Source organism: Phlebotomus papatasi, chromosome 2 (genome assembly GCF_024763615.1).
Source record: "Phlebotomus papatasi isolate M1 chromosome 2, Ppap_2.1, whole genome shotgun sequence".
Taxonomy (NCBI): domain Eukaryota; kingdom Metazoa; phylum Arthropoda; class Insecta; order Diptera; family Psychodidae; genus Phlebotomus; species Phlebotomus papatasi.
The window spans coordinates 24,113,817-24,135,996 of record NC_077223.1 but is presented as its reverse complement, the minus strand read 5'-3'; the positions used below and the strand labels follow the sequence as shown (position 1 = coordinate 24,135,996).

General features: G+C 33.7%; 3 protein-coding genes across 3 annotated transcripts; 1 reads left to right on the top strand and 2 right to left on the bottom strand.

Moving 5' to 3' along the window:
• The first annotated feature begins 248 nt into the window (after positions 1-248).
• LOC129803225 (phosphatidylinositol 3-kinase regulatory subunit gamma) lies at positions 249-16,313 on the top strand. The gene is made up of 3 exons (XM_055849671.1): positions 249-628; positions 6,214-7,235; positions 14,436-16,313. Exons 2-3 carry the CDS (start codon positions 6,238-6,240, stop codon positions 14,905-14,907), a joined length of 1,470 nt encoding a protein of 489 aa, XP_055705646.1. The 5' UTR covers positions 249-628; positions 6,214-6,237; the 3' UTR covers positions 14,908-16,313.
• Positions 15,931-17,198, bottom strand: LOC129803276 (uncharacterized). The gene is made up of 2 exons (XM_055849727.1): positions 16,910-17,198; positions 15,931-16,847 (listed from the first exon to the last, which is right to left on the bottom strand). Exons 1-2 carry the CDS (start codon positions 16,937-16,939, stop codon positions 16,335-16,337), a joined length of 543 nt encoding a protein of 180 aa, XP_055705702.1. The 5' UTR covers positions 16,940-17,198; the 3' UTR covers positions 15,931-16,334.
• Positions 17,199-20,936: 3,738 nt separating this feature from the next.
• LOC129803251 (uncharacterized) lies at positions 20,937-22,125 on the bottom strand. Its single transcript, XM_055849701.1, has 2 exons — positions 21,960-22,125; positions 20,937-21,894 (listed from the first exon to the last, which is right to left on the bottom strand). The coding sequence occupies exons 1-2, from the start codon at positions 21,999-22,001 to the stop codon at positions 21,103-21,105; spliced, it is 834 nt and encodes a 277-aa protein (XP_055705676.1). The 5' UTR covers positions 22,002-22,125; the 3' UTR covers positions 20,937-21,102.
• Positions 22,126-22,180: the final 55 nt, after the last annotated feature.

Sequence of the window (22,180 nt, the reverse complement as noted above, 5' to 3'; positions counted from 1 at the left end):
ACCCCATTTGATATTTTGCAATCCATGCGGTTTTGAGATTCTCAAATTAACCCTAAGAACATTTCATCTTAAAAAAAATTATTGAATTTTAAAGAGATTTTTCTTTATTATTCTATTTGGTATTATTACATTTTCCTTTAATACTATCATTAATCTTTCATAGTGGATAATTTTTTAAACATTATTTCTCTCTATAAAATAATTAAAAATTTCAACTCCATTTGCAATAGCTGTGACTTTATTCTCATTATCGTGACCAAAACGGGAAATGCAACTTGATTTTTTTCATTCTATTAATTTCTATGGAGATTGTACATCCTGTAGCAAAGCTATCAATTTTATTTCAATTAGTATTCAATCAACAAGGAATTTGCTGGAAAATCCTCGTGAAAAGTCAAGAAAATACCAAGGAAATGCGATTTTTTGTTGATAATTAGGCCAAGTGTATTTCTCAGATCATCTACCCACGGCGCTGTTTGTCTTTGCTCATCAGGTACCCCGCAAAATGTTTATGAGCTGCGAGTGTTCTGAATAGAAAAATTGCCCTTTTGTGTGAAAATTGTGGTGAAAAAGTGCTGGAAAAGTGTTCTGAAATGGAGCCAAGTAGCTGGAGAATATGATGGAAATGGTAATTGGCCGAAATATTAAGTTTACGGTGTGGAAAAGTGCGTGAAAATTCCCTTGACGACAACGTCAATGGCAGCCAAATACCGGTTTTGCAGGAGCCTTCTTGCGATTGTCAAGAAAACTTTCCATTTCTTTTCTTTTTTTTCCTCTATCGCCCAAATCTCCTTCAAATGGGGACATTGATACAGAAAAATCCTCACGATAGGAGTTCTAAATGGGGCTCCATACTAGATTTTCGAGGGGTTAATGCCGGTAATTGGTTGTGTGAGAAAATTTCCACACATCAAGAGACAAAGAAGATAATGGATGAAAAACCTCATTTGCCGTCCGGGCGAAAAAAAGACATTTTATACTTGTGGTTGTAGGGATTCTCTCTGTAGACTTTGGCACTGATAGAGATTAGTGATACAAGTTAAAATTTAGAAATTTATTAGTTTTTTAGAAAACTCTCTGAAAAGTCTGAAAATCGATAATGACCGTTTTTGAAGAGACTGGGATTGAAGCACAGTCGCAGAAATCTGCCATGAAGGTCAGAAAGTGGAATCATTTTTTTTTACCCGGCCAAATCATTCTAATACATATTTAAAGAGATGAAATAAAAATTAATAGTGTTTATTGAAATATTAAAAAAAAGTATTAGGAATAAAGGGACAGGATATCTAGGACGTATAGGATCATTAAAAAAAATGCAGCAACTTTAGCTCACAATTATTTTAAAACAAATTTAACTTAAAGTCCTAAACCTAAAGTTTACAAATTTTTAATCTGAAAATAATTCACAACATTTTGAGGGATAGGGTTGGGGGGATTGTGGCTCTCTCTTCTATCCTCTTTCATTAAAATAATTATTTTGTATTAGCACCCTAATTCTGAAATGAATCTTAAACATCCTGTAGAAAAATTGCGTGAAAATTACCACTGAAGATGATCATATTGTGATGTCAAAGACAACTCACACTACTAGCGGAGTCTAGAAAAAAATGCTTACTAAAAAGCTCTTGCGTATGAGATTTCTTTCCTATTTCATACTAGAATTCAACTGAAATAGCCTAAGTAATAAATTAATTCAGTAAATAATATCTACCGCTCGAGGCTAAACAACGTTGAGAAAAACTTGAGAGGTTTCTAAATTTAACACTAAGCTTACCAAGACCCGGTCAAATTGGCCGGTTTAAAACCTTTTTAAAATTTACACATATTTAAATGTTAAAAAGTTACTATCAAACTTTATGAATTTCTTAAAATATAGTTGTAATATATTTTTCAGTGTTTACATTTTAATTTTTTCCTATACATATTCCAAGAAAAGTTTGTTGAGTATCATTGGTATCCTCCCGGTGTCTACACACTAGAAACAATTATCGTTAAAAATTAATTTAAAAAAATCTGATGTTTCTGCCTACAAGGATAGGGGAAATTTTCTTTAAAAAGTCATATTTTAAAGAAATTTCTACTAGAGGCCATTACCGCGTTCTATCATTTGACCGAGCGCGTTTGGTGTTAAGGAATATAGTCATTTAAGACCTTATTAACTAGGCTTATTTTAGGTGTTTTCACTGTGAGATGTTGGAAATTTTAGATATCATTTATAAGCATTTAATTTCTTCGTGAATTTTGCGATGAAAGTGTTATAGGGTGAAAGGAACACCTATTGACACTTTAAGAACTCGTGTAAGGACCTATTGACACCCTAAATATACCATTATCGAAAAACGTAAATTAATGAAAAAATGCCATATTACTTACATTTTATTAGATACATTTAATAAATTTCAACATTTTGACAAAAGTGTCAATAGGGGTTCCCTGTCGAAGAGGTGTTCATTCAACCCTAAATTTTTCTACATAAATATTTAATTAAAAGAAACTATTAGCCACAAAATAATATAGAGCAAAATCAGAATACACGAAGAATTCGAAAATGTTGATAAAATAATTGAAAAAAATAGTTTTTGAGTAGATAAAATTATTGTTTAAATCGTTTAAATGCTCCGGAAAAAGATTGAAAAAATTAATAGATATAAAATTAAAATTTACTATAAATATGACATTGAAAAAGAAATCTGATTAATTGTTCATTGAATGAGTTCTATCTTTCCGTTAGAACTTTCACCACAACCCTTAAAATCAGAACTTCTTATTTTTAAAATGTAACATTATTTACTTTTGCCTAAAGGCGTCTACACATTGGGAGCAATTTTCGTCAAAAATTGCGTTTTTGACAGAAATTTGACGTTTCCCCCTACAACGCTGCAGGGAATTTCCTTCAAAAAAGCTATTTTTGACAAAAATTTCTCCCAATGTGTAGAGGCCATAAAGCTGTCTATACACTAGGAAAAATTTTTATCAATATTCGCAATCAATAACTTAAATTGATGAAAATCGCCTACACATTACTAAAATATATAGATATAATTTTGCATTATTGAAGAAAATTTGTCTAGTGTGTAGGCAATTTCTTCAATATTCGTTTCAATATGGATCGTTTTTAACTCTCCTAGATTTTCACATAAAAAAATTTGATAATTTCATAAAGTGTTTATACAAGTAAAACTTCATAGAATTTGTCAAATAGAAATTTACGAAATAAAATTTATATTTTTTTATTCAGCTTAATTTTACGATAATAAGTATACCAAGCTCTCGATGAGCATGTCTATAAATCAAAAATTTCATTTAACAGAATGTTAAGTTCTGTACATATATAGGAACCACTTATTTGAAATTAAGCTGCTGTAAATGGCCTTTACACACTAGAGAAATTTATGTCCGTATTGAAGAGCTTTTCCTACACAAGTGTAGGGAATTTGCTTCAATATGAACATAAATTTCTCTAGTTTGTAGAGGTCATAAGAGAGCAAAATGTTAAATGAAGTTAAACCTTAACGACATTCTACGATTATTTGGTTCTTCATTTACTTTTTTCCTCTTTTTAGGAAAAACTCGTTAGTAGTCTACTTTAATTTATCATCAAACTTAACTTCGTATAAGATTTAGCTTTAGCATAAACATCCTTTTTTTAACAGAAAATTAAATTTACTGCATGACCATGAAAGCCTAATTTTTTCATATATTCAGGAATATAGGGTGAAAGGAACACCTATTGACACTTTACGAACTCATGTCAGGACTTATTGACACCCTACTCTGTACCATTTGGAATACGAAATTCAAACACTTATCCTTATCGAAAAACGCAGATTAATGAAAAAATGTTATATTACTTAGATTTTAATGGATGCATTAAATAAATTTCAACATTTTGACAAAAGTGTCAATAGGGGTTTCTCTGTCGAAGAGATTTTCATTCGACCCTGATTGACACGAATTACGAAGTCAAAAAGTCTTCTTTTTCTTCTTCTATTTTATGTAAGGCTGTCGGACTCACTCGGGTCCATATAGCCAACGTCGAAAAGTCGCCTAAAAATGCTAGAAGTTGTCATAACAACTTCGCCTCAAAAACGATTAAACGATCCAAAATGATTAATCCGAATCCAGATTTGGTATTGTTTGCTAAGGGGTCTCGGTAGCTCAATGGGCAAAGTGTTGGCTTTGTGACACAGAGGCCCTCGGTTCGATCCTTGATCGAAGCGGGTCCGGTGAATAATTGGAAAACAGTTTTTCACCGTCCTTAAAAGCTACAAACTGAACGCAAAATTGGAATTATGATGAAAGATAAGGGAGCAAAAAAGGATTTGTGATGGAGCAAAAAGAAAAATGATAGGGAGAGATGAGAGGAACAAACATATGGGATAAAAAGAAAACAGATGGAACTCGTATGTAAATAAGAGTGAGCGAAATGGCTATATGGACCTGATTGAGTCTGACAGCCAAAACGTAAAACAAGAGAGAGAGATAGGGGAAACTGGGGTACCACCAAACACTTTTGAAAGATGCGATTTTGACTGAATTTCTTAAGAATATTGTGAATTTTAGAAAAATGTTGCTTACCCCATGTTATAGTCTTAGGTATAGGCTGCTCATTAATGTATACAAGGATGATGTAAAACACTTCAATTTTCCGTAAAAAGGAAAATTGTGTCACCATGCATTTTTCGCTTTTTTCCAACCACCCGGGGTACCAGCAAACACTTTCTGGGGCACCAAAAAACACCTCTTTTCTCATTAATTGAAGTTATTTTGGGCATTCACCACAACTCTTAATTATAAAGAAGGTATTGAAAATGTAAATAATTCTCAAAAAAGCACTGCAAATTTTAGAATGAGTGACCAAAATAGCAAAAAATTAAAGCACTGCACACCGAACATATTTTTCAATGGATTTTTCATCATTTTGATAACATTCGACTTCTGACTGGAAAGCAGCGCCACTAAAATCGTGGCAAACATTTTACCTAAAGTTCAAATTTTGCGCGTTCTTCTGATTATTTGTAATAAAATCGAGAAATCATTCGTTAGTCCTTGATTAAAATCATTTAAGAATCATTAAGAATCATTTAATGCAAAATTGGGTTCTTGAAACTATATTTCTTCCGAGTCTTGAATGAAAATCCCATGAATGGATATAAATTTCTGTAATCGAACAAAGAGGGAGATGAAGAGTAAGAAAGATAAGAGGAAAAATTTTGGCATTCAAGCTACGCTCGCGACATCTGCAATTGTGAGAAATTTGCCGGTTTGTTGGTGCCCCAAACTCTGTTTTGTGATGAATTTTATATTCTTTTAAAAAAATGTGAACATTAATTTCTTTAGTAGATACATAAATATTATCCCAAAACATGTAGGAAAGTACTGGTGTAGTGAAATTTGATGTAACTTATTTCAGTTTTATTTTCCAGGTAGATATATAAATGACTAAAATTATCAAAATCTCACAATTTTGCGAAAAAAGATTCTTATTTCTAAACTACTTGAACTATGTGGATCATTCTTTCTCTGGACAAGCATCCCTATAGTATCTATGATTTCATGTAAGTTTCATTCTCTGAAATCTTATACCTATTTAAAAAATCGCAATGTTTGGTGGTACCCCTGTTTGGTGGTGCCCCAGTTTCCCCTAGTATTGTTTGCTTAATTTGCTTAATTTATTCTACAACAATTTTTGACATTACGTCAATTTTGATAATAATTTCCTTCAATTTCTTTCCCGATTTGAATTCTACGTGACAAAATCTGTTCTAAGCCAGTTACACTATTTAAACAAAAAAATGTTAGAAAGAATTCAATGTCAAAAATTTAACTTAAACGACCCTTAAAACGTATGTTCGATAAAAAATATCGGTAATACAAAGAATTATAGACTTATTGCATACAAAGAATTTACAGAAAACTGCAATGCTTTCCTCGATGTCCTTGTGTGCCATTGTCCGATTTTTTCTCAATCACTTGCAATAGCTGTGACATACTAGAAAAGCTTAAAGTAAAATTCTCATCCCAAGGACAAAGTACTTTATCACATAGAAATTTGACCATCCTTGAAGATTGAATGATATTTGAATGATTTCCTGTTTGAAAATTTGAATAAGGAATTAAAAAAAAAAAAAAAAAAAAAACCCGCGACCCCAATAGGGATAAGCGGTTGAAAATGAATGAATGAATGAATTAAAAAAAAAATCGGGGTTTTAGGTTCGCTGAGTCCTCCAGAGAAAAATGGACCCATCGCACGCCTTCAAGGACAACCCCAGCTGTGATAGACCAGCCCTTCCGCCGCGACTTAATTCGCGATCCACCCTCACGGCGCCCTCAGTGGGCCCTGCCCCGCCACCGTCAACCTCTTCATCTGCCTCAGATGATTACTACGGGGTGACTGTGCCCACAGATCCCCCCGCTGTCCCTCAAAAGAGCCACTCGGGCAGCGAAAAGGGACCCAGTGGGGATTTTACGGGGGCCAGTGTAGCACTGGCGAATGCCGAGTGGTACTGGGGCAAAATTACGCGAGATGAGGTGAAGGATAGGTTAAAGGATATGCCGGATGGGTCATTCTTGATACGTGATGCCTCGAGCCAGAAGGGCGAGTATACGCTCACCATTCGCAAGGATGGCAGTGATAAGTTGGTAAAAATCGGCCATAGAAATGGAAAATATGGCTTTACGGAGCCATATACATTTCCATCTGTGGTAGAATTGGTCAATTACTTTCGCAAGGAGTCTCTCAAGCAGTACAACAATGTGCTTGACATCAAGCTCATGTATCCTATCTCGAGGTACAATCAGGAAGAAGATACAACGGGAGTGGCAAATGAGAGTGATGTGAACAAATTGGTAGAGCAATTTTTGGAAGTGCACGAAAAATACCTGAAGAAGTCACAAAATTACAATGAGATGCACGATTCGTATCAGCGAATGGAGATTGAGATAGATTTTAAGCGACAAGCACTTGAGGCATTCCACGAGGCGATATCCATGTTTGAGGATCAGATAAAGCTGCAGGAGAAGCTGAAAACACAAGCGCAACCGCATGAGATAAAGAGTCTCAATGAAAACTACGACATTCTCAATCAGCGACTCGGTGCACTCAGTGAGAGCAAGGAAAAACTTGAGAATGATATTGCAATGCAAAATAAGGAATTTCAAGCATTTGAACGCGATATCAATTACCTCAAGCCTGAAGTGCTCAATTTGTCCCGACAAAAGGAGAAACTCCACGGGTAAGTTTTGAAATTACTTTCTTTGTCCTTCCTCTAATTTTAAACTAAATTTTATTACACAAAAATTTTCCTATTCATCCTCTGACAACGCTTTAAATTGTTTTTAAAGGGGGCAATCACAATTAATAAATTTATAGAGGTAATAAAGGCTGTAGAAAAACAAAAAAAAATTTAAAACTTTGATTGTCCACGTAATGCAATTTTAGGATTTTATATTTTTGGTAAATCTTTTATTGGCAATAAAGATAATTGAAGAAAAACTGGGTATAGCAATAGAAAAACGAGGTTTTTAGTACCTATTAAATGTGATGTATGAAAAATAAAATATACATTTCAATCTACATTCAAGAACGTCAGTCATTCAAAAGAAATTGTTAAATTCACCTCTGTTTTTATTTTGTTGAGTTTTATACATGCTTCAGACCTAAGGTTTAGTTATATGGCTTAACTACTCTATTTTTTTTATCAATTGCGAATTTTTGGAAAAAATTAACTTAGGATTGGATTATTAAGGACAAATGACCTAATAGGCTTTCAAAAAGCAATAAAATTGCTCGCAATTTAAGATTTTGAGACATTCGGGAACTGGACTAAACCTCTAGTCTGAAGCCGGTCTTAGATTCATAACCGGGTTTAAACTGGTTTAGAACTTTGCTATATATAAAAAAAAAACATTATTGGTTAATAAACTAAAAAGCTTCCTACAGAAAGTCTTTCCGGCTTCGCACACATTCTGGATTGCATTACTTCATATTTTTCCGCATATTCCTTTAATGGATCTGACTTAACTAGTCTTAAGTCACACATTCCTTGCAAAAATAGGTTTTGGAGTTAATGGTGTCTACGCATTGGAGCTAATTGCATCAAGAATTAGGGTAAATTAAGCTAATTCAAAACCTGCTCCAAATGGAAATTTTTCGCTACTCCAAATGGAAACGTCATTGTTTTCACGAAAAATACAGTACTAAATTATTATATTTATATATTTTCTATACCACAGTTTCATTATTTAGTTAATTTTGCTCCAAATAAAGCGAAAATCCATTAATATTCACAAATTTTAATTTGTTAATTTCTCAGAAAAATTAAGTGTACCTTTTCACCATTGAATTTTTCATCGATCGACCATGTTTTCCAATGAAAAAAACAATGAGGTGACTGTTGTTTATTCGTTTTGTTTAACATTTATGTCATATTCCTGGCTAATTTTAGTTAAATTAAGTGCTAATCTTTATTGTTAACGGTAAGTGAAGTTGTCAAATGAAATAATTACCTATTTCATGAACAAAAAGGGTTTTTCTGAAGTGTCTGCAAATGCTTCAATAAGAAACCCCGGAAATATGATTTTGTTGGAGAGATTTTCTTATTGTTTTAAATGAGAAAGGAGAAAAGACCAGGAATAAGTACAAATCCTGCACTCAAGAGCAACTCAACAAGGTTTTGGAAGCCTTTCGTCTTGGTTTCACTTACACTCTTTGTCTCCAATTAGAAATTTCCATTGTCTCCATTTGGATTAATTTGTTTCCAATAGCAGCATTTTATACTTGTGCATTTTTCTTGTATTTAAGAAGTTTTCAAATTATATCTAAAGAATTTTAACTAAACATTAACATTTTAGAAAAGTCAAGGAGCAAATTTTTGTAATTCTCTTCAGAAAACATATGAACTTAATGTGTTGAATCTTCTGTCAAAGTTAAAGCGTCTGGAAATGGTTTTGAATTAAGACATTTACCCTATTTCAAAAACCCTTGAAAGAAAAAAAATTATTTTTGAAGAAAAATACCTCCACATTTCCCCAGAAACTATCCAGAGAATTGAATTTGTAACTAGAAGCTTCGTTGCGAATGGAGCAGAAAGAGCTGTCAATATTCCTGCTCCTGATCACAAATCCTTCTCATGCCGACCCCTATCTTCAAGTTTTCATTCAATCTTCCTGAAGTTCTGAAACATTTGCAGAAAGACCTGCTCAATGATATCAGTAATATATTTTAAACAACAGCTTCTTCTGCTCTAATCGTAACTCGCGACGGAGGCCCCAGTTAGTAGGATTCTTCTATTCAAAGTGTTTTTGAGATTATCGCGAAGAAAGAATTTTTTTTTGAGAACTTTGAGAAAAAGCAAAAATAATATTTTTATCCATTAAATAAGTGAGTGTAAAAATTTTCTGGCAGCGATATTTTCGCTAATGACAGCTGGTTGATTGAAAACATTTTTTGTTTTTTCCTTGTGAAAAAAAGTGTTTTAAATCAAAAGGTTTAATTAAAAGTGAATTAGCGAAAAGGCGACCCAGTTAGTGCATGCTGACTTATTTCAGTATTATCATTATTTTATAAATTTTCTTTAATATTTTTGATAATTTTTTTATATTATGTTTCTGAATGAAACAGTGAATAATTCTATGGATTTAGAAGAAGTAAAAAAGAATTTCATCAGTCCAAAAACAAGCGTTTAAGTAGCACTCTTCGGAAAACGATCCAGTTACCCCACCTTACTATAATTCCTTTAAAAATGTTGAAATTTTAAGCTATAATCGTTGAGAAAGTGGTGGAAGAAGTATCTCATGCTATGCGAAATGCTCAAACTCGTGATTTGGACACTCAAAAGATCCCCCCGAATTATCTGAATCAAAATTACTTATCGGTTTATTACAGGTTCATAACCAACTAAAATCGGTTTAGACTCGTTAGAAATTCCAAGACTTTGCCAACGAGCTCAAAATGAAAGCATTCGGTTGAGAAAGGCGCTCTTTAGAACCTTTAAACTTTGACCTTGAAAAACCATTATAGTAAGCTATAAATTCCCCTATTCAAAATTTCCGTTTAAACATAAATCATCAATATGTTTATAAACGGGTCTTGTTCAAAATTCCGAATGGGCCAAAATCCTGAAAGCCAAAATTCCGAATTCTGAAAGTGTAATAGCTACTCCCACGATTGCACCCGCTTTTGCTGGAGGCAAAGGGAAATCTTCTGTGTCTTGGGAATCTATTCTACACATTATGCTCCATATAATTTCATCCCTTTCAGGATTTTGAACATTCAGGATTTTGGCTTTCAGGATTTTAGCTTTCGGGATTTTGGCTGCCTCCGTTATAAACGGTCTTCAAACTTAAGGTTTAACCAGTTTAGCCATATTACTGTGACACAATCTTCAGACCTAAGGTTTAATAAAGTTCCCAATTGTCTTAAATTAGTAGTATACTATAATATAGTATAAAACCACTAATTTAAGTCAATTGGGAACTTTATTAAACCTTAGGTCTGAAGATTGTGTCACAGTATATTATGAGTTTTCCTTCAATATTTCGTAAAAAAAACTATTTTTCGTACTAATTAGACAGTGACTGATAAGGGTTACAATTGTGGCGGTAAAGTGGAAAATTTTGTGTCTGATAATGAGAAAAATGGAAAGCGCTAGGAGAAAATGTGGCACATTTAAATTGGGGGTACATTTGAAATTGGCAATTTTAAAAGGAATTGTAGCTTATCATAAAGCAATTTAGCATCACAATTTGTGTCGAACTAAATTATATCATGGCAAAGTACAGTTTTGTTTAAAAATAGGAGAAGAAAACACATATTTCACAGGCAACACAATTCAAAGGTACCCCACTACTCCCTGTAAAAAAAAAATAAGAGAAAATGAAAACGCATTCGAGCAATTTTAAATCCTAATATTTCTACATAATTAAACTGATGATTCGGATTTATTTCCTTTTATCATTATTCCTCCTTTCTTTAATCTCAAAATCCGTAATGTCTTACTGTCTTACGGATTAAAGCGTACTCAGATAGTAAATTTAGCTTGTTTAGCATTATTCTAATCACAAAGTTCGTCTACAAAAAAATTACTTGATTTGGTAATCTATTGAATATTTGTAAAAGTCTAAAAACAAGCCCCCAGCAGCAGTCACTTCGACAATTTTTGAATAGGGAAAAAGCTCGTGAGAAGCTGTTTTAACTTATAGTAACTGTGAATCATTTAATGGAAATTCATTTTCTAACCCGCTTTAAAATAAATATTTCCTACTCATGAAGTCTGTGGTTTGAAGTAGAAGAAGGATTAATCATTTTGTAGGGCCTCGAGTGGGTCAGTGGATAGAGTAGTAGCTCTATGACTGCGAGGTCTGAGGTTCAAAGCTGAGCAGCAGCAGAAAAAGATTTCTCATGCCATATCGGCTTTGAATTCGTCCAGCGAATGTATGAATAGTAATGTCAATGGTGCATATTGGTAAAAAAGTGAACCGCCTAAACAATAGAGGCTGGTACGAGAACGAGTTTCGGCTTGAAAGTGGTACATCAGTCGATACAAATATTCGCTGTCACTGATCCCAAACACACACCGAGAAGGGATGCTGTGATATAGCAGCGGCACTGATAGCCCACAGAGCTGTGATATAGAGCGGCTACCCGTATCGGGGGATAAGATAGAATAGGAGTGGGGAAGCATAAGAGGCCCAATTGATGGCCTGGATGCATCGGAATATCCGAAATGGAGAACTGACCCCTGGCAAAATCTTATCTTATCTTAATCATTTTGTAGTCAATATTACCAATTTCCAGAGTAGGGGGAAGTAGAGCACCTTTGAAATTGGGATTTTTCACATATTTTTATATAAAATTGAGCCTTATCGTGAGAAGCTTGAGAAGCTTAATTATATTATGATTATGGCTCAGTTTCACTTAAACATAGGAGAAAAATTGGTGAAGCCAACTCCAGTTTTTGTACATACACCCCGGTCCATTTTCTATTAGCGCGTACAACATACCATCCGAGACACTTTTAGATATTTTGGTCAAGGAAACGAATTTTAGTAGGTATAGTGAAGTGGGATAACTGGATCGTTTTCCGAAGAGTGCTACTTAACCCTTTAACGACGAGACAGTTTTCGCGGACCGAAAATCAGCAATAAAAATGAAACCGATAAACAAATTCGTAAATAGATAGGAACAAAAAATAGCCTAAAAATTTAAGTAATTTTTCTGACAATACCAATGAATGATAATTTTCACTTTAATGAAAAATGTTATGTTTGAGTGTTGTAGTTTCTTTTTCCAAAACAGTTTTGCATAAAAAAATTAAAAGCATAAAAAATAATTAAAATTAATTTTCATTAGGGGGAAGTGGGGCACCTTTGAAAGTGGGGTACCTTTGAAATATGCATTTTTCATCTATTTTTAAATAAAATTGAGCCTCGATATAATTTAGGTGCACAAACAGATTGAGAAGCTAAATTACATTATGATATGGCTCAGTTCCATTTAAACATAGAAGAAAAATCTCAATTTCAAAGGTGCCCCACTTCCCCCTATGAGAATTTAAAAATTCGTCATTTTTGAACTTAAAAATTTACTATAGTCAAGTGTGCTAATCTGGGCGCTTCGCTATCTGGATCGTTTATGACTAAGGGCAGAATCACATTGACAATAAAATGCTTTCCGTAGACTCACAGTATTTCGTTAAATTACGCATTTTTATTGCAATTCTTATGCAAATTTTCCATTACCGTATTACCTTATCTCATACTCGATGGCACTAGGTAAAAATAATATAAGAAAATTGGAGAAATAAAACGAAAATTCGATAAACAGTGAGCAAAGAAAACTGTAAGAAAAATTAATCGTACAATGTTTTTTTGCTCACCGTTTATCGCATTTTCGTTTTATTTCTTCAATTATCTTATATTATTTTCACCTAGTGCCATCGAGTATAAGATAGGGTAATACGGTAATGAGAAATTTGCGTAAGAATTGCATTGTAAATGCGTAAATTAACGAAATACGGTAAGCATTTTACTGTCAATGTGATTCTGCCCTAAAGCAAAAAATATTATTTATTGGTATTGTTAGAAAAATTACTGAAATTTTTGGGCTATTTTTGTCCCTATCGTTCATAGAAGCACAAAATACACCGAATCAGACTCTGTTGGATTTTCCAACTTTAAATGCAAGACTTATCTTTGATTACGTTTTTTAAGGCCTCTACACATTTGCAACAGTTTTCGTCAAAAATTGTATTTTTGACAGAATTTTGACGTTTCCATCTACACCCACACAGTAAAAAATAATTACTACGATTATCGCGTGTAATGGGAGAGCATTGATAATTGTAGTAAATTTGCAACGATTATCGTAGTAAGCAAAGTTGAAATGGAAACAAGTTGAATTTTCGTAGTTGAAAAGCAAACTAAGTTGAATTTACCTTCAATAATTGTACTGAAATTACACAAAATATAAAAAGAAGAAGAATGAGTCCAAACGAAATTAGTTGAAAGTTGAACTTTTTGCTGCGATAATCGATTGAAAAATTATTACGAAAATTGAATTGATTCTATTACACGCGATAATCGTGGCAATTTTCAATCAGTCAGTTGAATTAAGTTTATGCCATTTTGTTGCTTCATTTTATTACTATTATAGTAATTATTACTACTATTTATTGTACGTAGGCCATTACCGAGAGTTTAATTTTACTTGTTTTGCAATCTAAATGATTCCTTTTCAATTGAAAGTTGATTTTTTTTAGTGGTTTGTAATTCGAAATTTGAACTAGTTCAATTCAAATAATGGAATTCAACCTGCCAATTTCATCTCGTTTTTACTGTGCAGTGTTGACGATTTTCTTCAAAAATGCAATTTTTGACGAAAATTGCTTTCAATGTGTAGAGGCCATTAGTTTAATTTTTATTGTTGATTTTCAGTCCGTAAAAAATGTCTCGTCGTTAAAGGGTTAACTGCTCTAATTTCTCATTAATCATGATTTTTTAGGAAAATTTAAATTAGGATTGAATTATTAAAGATAAATAACTTATTAGGCTCTCAAAAAACAATTAAATTGCACGTTATTCAGGATTTTGGGACTTACGGGAACTAGGCTAAACCTCTAGTCTGAAGACCGCTTTATGAATATAAACTCGCTCTGAGAAAAATGACTGAACTGCATGATAACAATAGCTGTGATCATGACGAAATGACTATAAATTTGCTGATTGACTTGAATAGAAAAATTATCGATCAGCTGATTTGTAGAAATTACATATAAATAAAAACAGCTTGTAAAAGTCTATTATTTATTAGTTATTCATGAATCATTTGAGTCCTTGGTATTGGAGAAAAATGAATCTGTATCTATGTAAAGACTTTTTTGCGAAATATGCTGCAAAGAAGATGTAAGACGAATAAAAAAAAATTTACTTTTCAGATGGCTCCTTCATCATGGTCTAACACACGAACATATTAATCAGATAATGGAGGATGGCCTTCGGTCGTGGGCGAATCTGAATAACATTCAAATGACCCATTATGACGAATCAACGTGGTTCTTGCCCAATTGCAATCGTTTGGAAGCTGAGCAATTGCTAACTGGCACCCAAACGGGCACCTTTCTCATACGTCCGCGCAGCGCTGGTCACTACGCCCTGTCTATCTCAAACAATGGGGTACCTAATCACTGTATCATCTACCAGACAGACCGGGGCTATGGCTTTGCTGAGCCCTACAATGTCTACAGCACACTAAAAGCTCTGGTGCTGCATTATGCTCACAATTCACTCGAGGAGCACAATGACTCCCTCCTGACCACACTCAAGTACCCTGTCTACGGACAGAATGTCATTGTGCCAACAACGACAGCAATTAAAGAGGATCAACGACAAACTAGTGGAGAGTGTTAGTGATTTCTGTATATCTGCTCCCCCTTCACCCCATTTTTTTTCTTCTTTAAATTCTCGTTGTGTTCCTTTTATTTTTTCTTTTTGTGAAAATCTAATGGACACAGAGTGATTTGGCCGAGAAAGAGAGAAAGAAAGAGAGAGAGAGAGAGACGTTATCAAAAAAAATGAAAGAAATATTCGTGTTAATTTTTTTTCTGGCAGAGAATCTTCCTCACAAAACAAATTATTTCGAGTATATATTATATATAAGAATAATGTGATTTCTTTTTTATACTATTAATTATATATATATAAAAAAAACAAAATACAGAAAATAAAACACAATTTACTTGTAAAATTTAATCTTAGTTGTTGCAATGAATTCAATATCTAAAAAAAACAACCTTTTCCAGTCAAAACATCCCCCTAAGAAATAAAAAAAATATATAATAAATGTCTAAAAAAACAAAAACGATACTTCAGAATCGAAAAACAAGTGTTTTATAATCAAATAGATGGTGGCAAAAAACATACAGCAGATAAACTATGAATAAAAAAAATATTAGGAGATATTAGGATCTTAGATATTTGTAAGATAATGTGAAAGGATATAACGTTGTGTGTTAACAAAAAAAAAGTAACTATGATGATTCGCGAAAATATATGTAATTTCCTCCAAAAAAAAAAAACCAACCAACCAAACTTACTAAAGATAATCGCTTGAGCACTCTCTGTTGCCATCCTTGTGGTGTATAAAATAAATAGTAATTGTGGAATGGATTGAATTGGACAAGACAATGTGTGCAGATTTTTTTTTGTGCCATTTTAAAAGATTATTATTTTTTGTTTCTCTAAATGATTCTTAAACAAATGTGTCTTCTTTTTCGTCAATTATTCTCAGAAAGGAAAAAAAAACAAAAAACAAATCAAAAAAGTCTAATTTAATCTTAATTTTTCAAAAATTACATCAACAAAATTAACAAAGTTCGAATAGAATTATCATGATTAAAAAAAAAAACCAACAGAAGTGTTTTTTTTTTCTTAAAAAAAAAGATGGATAAACAATTGAGTTAAAGAGAGAGAGAGAAAGAGAGAGAGACGAATGTGGAGTTTATTGATAGAAATGTGTACCTTCATTATATAAGGAAACAAATTTAAATGAAAAAAAAAACTATAAATTTTACAGTGAATTAAATAAAAAATTATTATCGTGTCCGAATGTGTAAAGGAGAAAAGAAGATGTTGTGTAATCAAAACAATTATTTTATATATTATTATATTTACTTTTTATTGAGTATAGAAATTACAATGAAGAGAAAAAATCTACCCCTTCTACAAATTGTTACTTGGACATTTGTAATGGATAAACAGAAATTTGTAAAAATACAGCCCAAGAAAACAGTAAAAAAAAACTGGTCAGAAGATAATTCATTCCTCATTTTCTATTATCAGCGCATTATCACTTGAGAGTTTGCGATACACTTTCGATGGTTCTTTATCAGGTTGTATGTGTCAGCCTTGAAGGTGGCAATTTGCCTTATGACACTGAATATCTCATCTTGCAGAACACCATTGGCTTCAGTTATGGCCATATCTACCTCCTGCTGGATATTCTCAGGCTCCCACAGCAGCGATTTTCCATCAATAGCCCGGAAAATGATTGTCTTGAATTCCACAACTTTCACATTTAGCCTAACAATAGCATCATCAATCTCCTTCATATCACCCCTCAGCAGATTGACTACGTTCAAATTGCAAGCAGATACCATCACTTCATCCACAGATTCTCCCTCGGAATCATAAGCTTGCCCAAGGACATCATTAATTGACCTCACAATGAATCCCGACGCATCCTGATGAATCCTCTCCACCTCTCTTTCAGCATTTTGAGCCAATGAAGTTACTCGACTTTGCAGGGAGGAGAAAGATGCTTGAGCATGAATGCTTCCCACTAAAGTTCCCTAAAAATCATACTTTTAATTTAAATCTAAGTAAATAATTTTGAAAGACAAGGAATACTTACCAAGATTAAAATTGACAATACTTTCATCATTTTGGGCACTTAACTCTTCTAAATTCTCCAAAAAACTGATAAAGTTCGAAAATTGGATTGCTCTATATGCCTCAAATTCACTATCAGAGCGGAATTTATTGGGAAGTAATCGATTAGGAGATTAGATTATTAGTACTAAATGATTCTTATTCATCAGAATTTCCTTTTATCAGTCTGCCTCTGCCTTATTTAGGTGAGATCCTAAGGAAGGGTGAAGTAGATGCAAGCGTGCATTACATTCGAAAATAAAGATTTCTATAGGACGAAAAACAATTACTTAGGAATTCGGTATTTTCAGTATACAGTGGCACCTCGATAGAGTCAACTAATTATTTCCAAGCCTGCTCCATTGGATTCGGTGACTCTATCGGAGTCCGAAAAAAATCAATTAAAATGTGAAATTTTGATATAAAGGAGTATTATTTTATGTTTGTACTAGATAATTGATAAAGGAGAATGGTCAAATCCGGTCCCGGAATCGCCACAAACGGGACCTATTTCAATAGGTATAGGTAACATTGGTATAGGTAACAACTTTTATTCTGGGACCAATGTTCTAAACCATCGAGGAAAAATTCTAGAGCATAAAAACTATTTCTTAGAAGGAAGAATGGTCAAAAGTATATATGGGCATCGATTCATCTTTATTCATAGATGAGAGTAGGCGCATTTTGCAGATACTGGTATAAGATTAAAAAAATTCTCGAGACCCAGGACGATAAACGCTGGGAGTCCTTGTAAAAAAGCCTCAATCCTTCCGATAAATCAATATTTTGACAAAAAATTACGCAAGAACTGCTAAAGCGACCTTGATGAAATTCGGTATAGGATCAGTGTATTACTTAAACTTTTTATCAATGCATGCGCCACCCCCTCCCCCACTTTCTATTCTGATAGCCCCCATACAAAATGAGAACATTTTACTTTATAACTCCTTTCTGAGAAGAGGTATTTTCAACAATCCTCTCGTAGAACTTTTTGATCGAGCTTGATTGAATGAAAAAAAAAGAATAAGTAATAACGTTAATAATAATCATTTTCCAAATTTTTTATATTTCATTTTTCGCCTCATTAAGATCTGTGTTGGTACGTGAAAGATAGAAACATATCCTCATTGTATAATTTAATTGGCATTAGTGGTATATTTTTGATATTGTAATCAAGGTTTCAGAGTTGCTTCTCGATTTATTGTCTACAGAAGTTGTACTAATATGCAATTCAGTGGATTAATAACAATTTGTGAGAAGGAATTCTTTCTATATTTGTCACTATCAGACAAGTGGGTGTTGGGGTGGTATGCGAGTTAAAGAGTCTTCCTTAAGCTTTGTTCCCATGTCGAATTTCAGCTTTTTACCTCGTCTCAAAAAGGAATTATAAGTTAAAATGCTCTCATTTTGTATGGGGGCTACCAGAAGGAATGATGGAAGAAGGGTTTGGTATGTATGGTTAAAAAGTTTTCTTTAAGCCTTGTTCGCATGCCGTATTTTAGCATTGTACCTCTTCTCAGAAAAAAGTCGTAAGATAAAATGGCCTCATTTTGTATGGGGGCTACAAGAATGGAGGGTCGGAGGAGGGGGTGGTATGCATGAATAAAAAGTTTAAGTAATACAATGATCCTATATCGAATTTCATCAAGATCACTTTAGTCGTTCTTGAGCAATTTTTTGTCAAAACAGCGATATTTCGGAAGGATAAACGCTTTTTTACAAGGACTCTCAGAGTTTATCGTCATGGGTTCCGGCAATTTTTTAATCCTATATCAGTACCTACAAAATGCGCCCACTCTCGTTTGTGGCGATTCCGGGACCAGCGCCCATACAGTTTTGACCATTCTCCTATAACACGATAGTAGAATATTTTATTTAATTAACCCATAAATTCTAAAAGTTGGAGATTAAGGAATGATTTTACAGAATATTTTAATTATTAGTGAGTATCTTAAGTGAAAATTATTATACATGTGATAATATTGAGGTCTATCCACAATGTTAAGATAAGGGAATGGTATCTTAAAGATTTCTTTTTTCACTTTTTTTTAGAAGAGATCCGGTAGATATTTAATTGTTGAAAATTCTGATGAAATTAACGTTATTAATAGAATTTATTTTAAACTTATGAAAGAAGAGATTGATAACTGTTCTTTTCATTATGACATAACTATAGGCCATATACCATAGACCATGGCTCTAAACTTAACAAAAAGAGCAATAAAATCAATTTTTCTCATTTTCTTGTCCTAAAAAATTATTATTATTATGCACCTGGAGATTTTTATTATGTCCCTAATTTCCTCCCAACTCCTCCCCTTCACCACCAAAATCGTTTTTTTTTGTAATTACAGGAAAACACGTCATACGGGATCATAGGGCTTAATCAAAAAATTTTAAGACAAGAGAGAAAAGACAAGAGAACTTTCAATCGGTCAAAACGCTTTAAATCACGAAAAGAAAATTATTTTGTCGAAAATTGATTACACGATTAATATATGAATTTTATCATAATATTGTTTTTCTTGTGTTAAAAACGTTACATTGATACACCAAAACACTGATTTTAATTTCGAAAATGTCATACAATATTAGTTCAATAATAAAGGAAAAGTTGACTCTATCGGAGTCAATGTGGGTCCAAGTTGACTCTATCGGAGTCCGTAGAGTAAAAAAAATAGCTGTTGACTCTATTGGAGATTGATTCTATCGGGGGTTGACTCTATCGAGGTCCAACTGTATTTCTATATATTGTTAGCACCAATTTCTCCCGAAGTGGTGCCATTTTCTCTCAAGAGTGTCCCTCAAGGTGTAACTCATATTGAAAAACCCTCGTCAATTGTCCGGAAACGCTTCGCGAAACCCGAGAAACCCACTTTTTGCATCGCGAAACCCGAGAAACCCAAGAATTGCATCGCGAAACCCGAGAAACCCAAGAATGGGATCATAAAAATCACGAAACTCAATTTTTGCAAACCTGAGAAATCCAATATTTGCATCGCGAAACCGGAGAAACCTGAGAAACCCAAGAATTACATCGCGAAACCCGAGAAACCCAATTTCTCCATCGCGAAACCCGAAGAAACCCACTCTGCATCGCGAAACCCGAGAAACCAGAAACCCTTGTCAGAAAAAATGGAGATGAGTTACCCCTTGGTGTCCCTAGTGTTAGTTTGTGAGTTGCCCCTTCGGGAGATATTCAAACCTAAGGCTTAGCCATGGGTAAGTGTGCCAAATTTCGGCATAGTTGCATGTAAGCGTCAAAGTCTCAAGTTTGAAATGTAATAATTTTAAATTCAAATTGATTTTTTTATTCTTTCTTCTTAAAGAGTGTTGCTTGGAATCTTGTAAAGAGTTTATCGTCTTTATTTACTCTATAATCATTCTTAATACATTTTAAAATGAATAAAAATGTCGACATAGCTTTGGTGCCCTATTTCGGCCACCTTCATTCTCAAAGTTCCTTGTCCTTTGGGATTCTTCCAATATCTTTTTCATGTCATCTCGTTTGTCGAAGCTACATTTTTTGTTATTCTTTTGCATTGTATAATCTCTAGAGTACGTAAAATCTAAAAGTTCATGGAAATTCGAGGTACAAAAAAAGGTGGCCGAAATTGCAAGCTGGCCGGAATTTGCCACACTTACCCTAAGTCATCCTTTGGTCAGCTTCAGGAACAAATCAAATTTGCATGCCAACTCGAAGGCTTACGTTAAGAATCTCAACTACAATAAACCGATCTAGGCTGGTCTGTCCATTTTACATTTTGTCTATGTCATAATATTAATTATTTGATTTTTTTGGATGCAAATGAATCGAAAATCCACTCATATTGATAGGTTTTAATAAAAAATCTATTTGGAAGAGATTTTAAATTAGTCGGGTACCCGTTCTGTTTTACCCTTATATGGACCAAAAGGATCAAAAAGATCAAAAAACAACGAACAATTTTCCAAAAATTAATTTAAGTGTTTGCAACATCAGAGAAACATATGAGAAACTTTATAATAAATTTTTTTTGTAAAAAATTTATTTATTCTTGCTGACGTCTTCACTTGATTAATTTTATTAATCTTTGTGTCATATATACATTTAGCAAATAATTCAATCAAAACCACATTTAGCAAAATTTGGAATACTTTTTTTCTGCACAAAAGAAATGTTTCACTGGCATTTCTCTAATTTGTGCAATTTCCTCGCTGACACGCAAGAATTTCAGGATTGAAGAATGAGTCTTCTGGACAGTGAATTACATGCAAATCAAGTTCATGATCGCACAAGAGGTAGGATGTGCAGTCGGTGGGATTAACAAAAATTCCCGGAGTTACACATTCATTGTCTGGTGGTAGTGTAGGATGAGTCTCACTATCAGTTAGACGACATTCTCTGTTGATAAAGTGCTCAGAAGGGCCACATCGATAGAGTGCTGGATAGAGAACTCTTCGGCCATCTTCCTGAACTTCTGCCTTGCACACATAGAAAATATTTGGATTTCCCGGCCATGCAGCTCGATCACCCACATTTTCACACCGAAACTGATGCTCCCGACAAACATGATGATCGATTGTGATGGAGCAGTCCCCAGTAGCCACGGAATAGGCACTATTTCCCCCACACTCCACATTAATTGCCCCAAAGCTGTTGCCACTTTGATAACACATATGATAGACCTGACAATCGTAGGGATCAGGGAAAATTCCCGTTGAAGTGCACACAAAGTTCCTCTCATATCCGATAGGATTGCACGGTCCAGAAGCATTTGAACACTTTCCAGCATTAACATTGCAGTAGAATCCACCTAGAGTGTCACATTCCTCAATTGGGATTGTATGCCATTGCTGCTGGATCAATATGCAGACTGCAACGACACTGCAACTGTAGCAGATAATTCCTTCTGTTTTGCGTTCATCGCAGGAATTTGTTTCAAATGTGGTGATATCACCCATATGCCAATTCCTCACCAGAGTTACCTTTTGGGATGGAATTTTTGATTTTTCTTTTGGGATAGATTTCTCAGATGATCCCTTGAACTTACTGTGAACAGCAGGATGATCAAGACTGGAAAAATTTCTGCCATTTCTCACTCGTCCAAATCAAAACTGAATGACTTTTAGCACTTCCTCCCTGAACACTGACCACTCTCCATTTGCAATTCGTCACCGTCACACGGAAGGAATTCAGCCGAACAAGATGCCTGATAGTGATTGACGGAACAATCAAGGCAGTGACACAGTTGATAAAGAAAAAAAAAACTGG

Bases quoted from the DNA above. Each gene is read 5' to 3' on its own strand.
- LOC129803225 (XM_055849671.1), top strand. From the start codon at position 6,238: ATGGACCCATCGCACGCCTTCAAGGACAACCCCAGCTGTGATAGACCA. The intron at 7,236-14,435 runs GTAAGTTTTGAA...TTTACTTTTCAG, and splicing joins CAAAAGGAGAAACTCCACGG to ATGGCTCCTTCATCATGGTC.
- LOC129803276 (XM_055849727.1), bottom strand. From the start codon at position 16,939: ATGATGAAAGTATTGTCAATTTTAATCTTG. The intron at 16,848-16,909 runs GTAAGTATTCCT...TATGATTTTTAG, and splicing joins TATTGTCAATTTTAATCTTG to GGAACTTTAGTGGGAAGCAT.
- LOC129803251 (XM_055849701.1), bottom strand. From the start codon at position 22,001: ATGGCAGAAATTTTTCCAGTCTTGATCATCCTGCTGTTCACA. The intron at 21,895-21,959 runs GTAAGTTCAAGG...CCATCCCAAAAG, and splicing joins TGATCATCCTGCTGTTCACA to GTAACTCTGGTGAGGAATTG.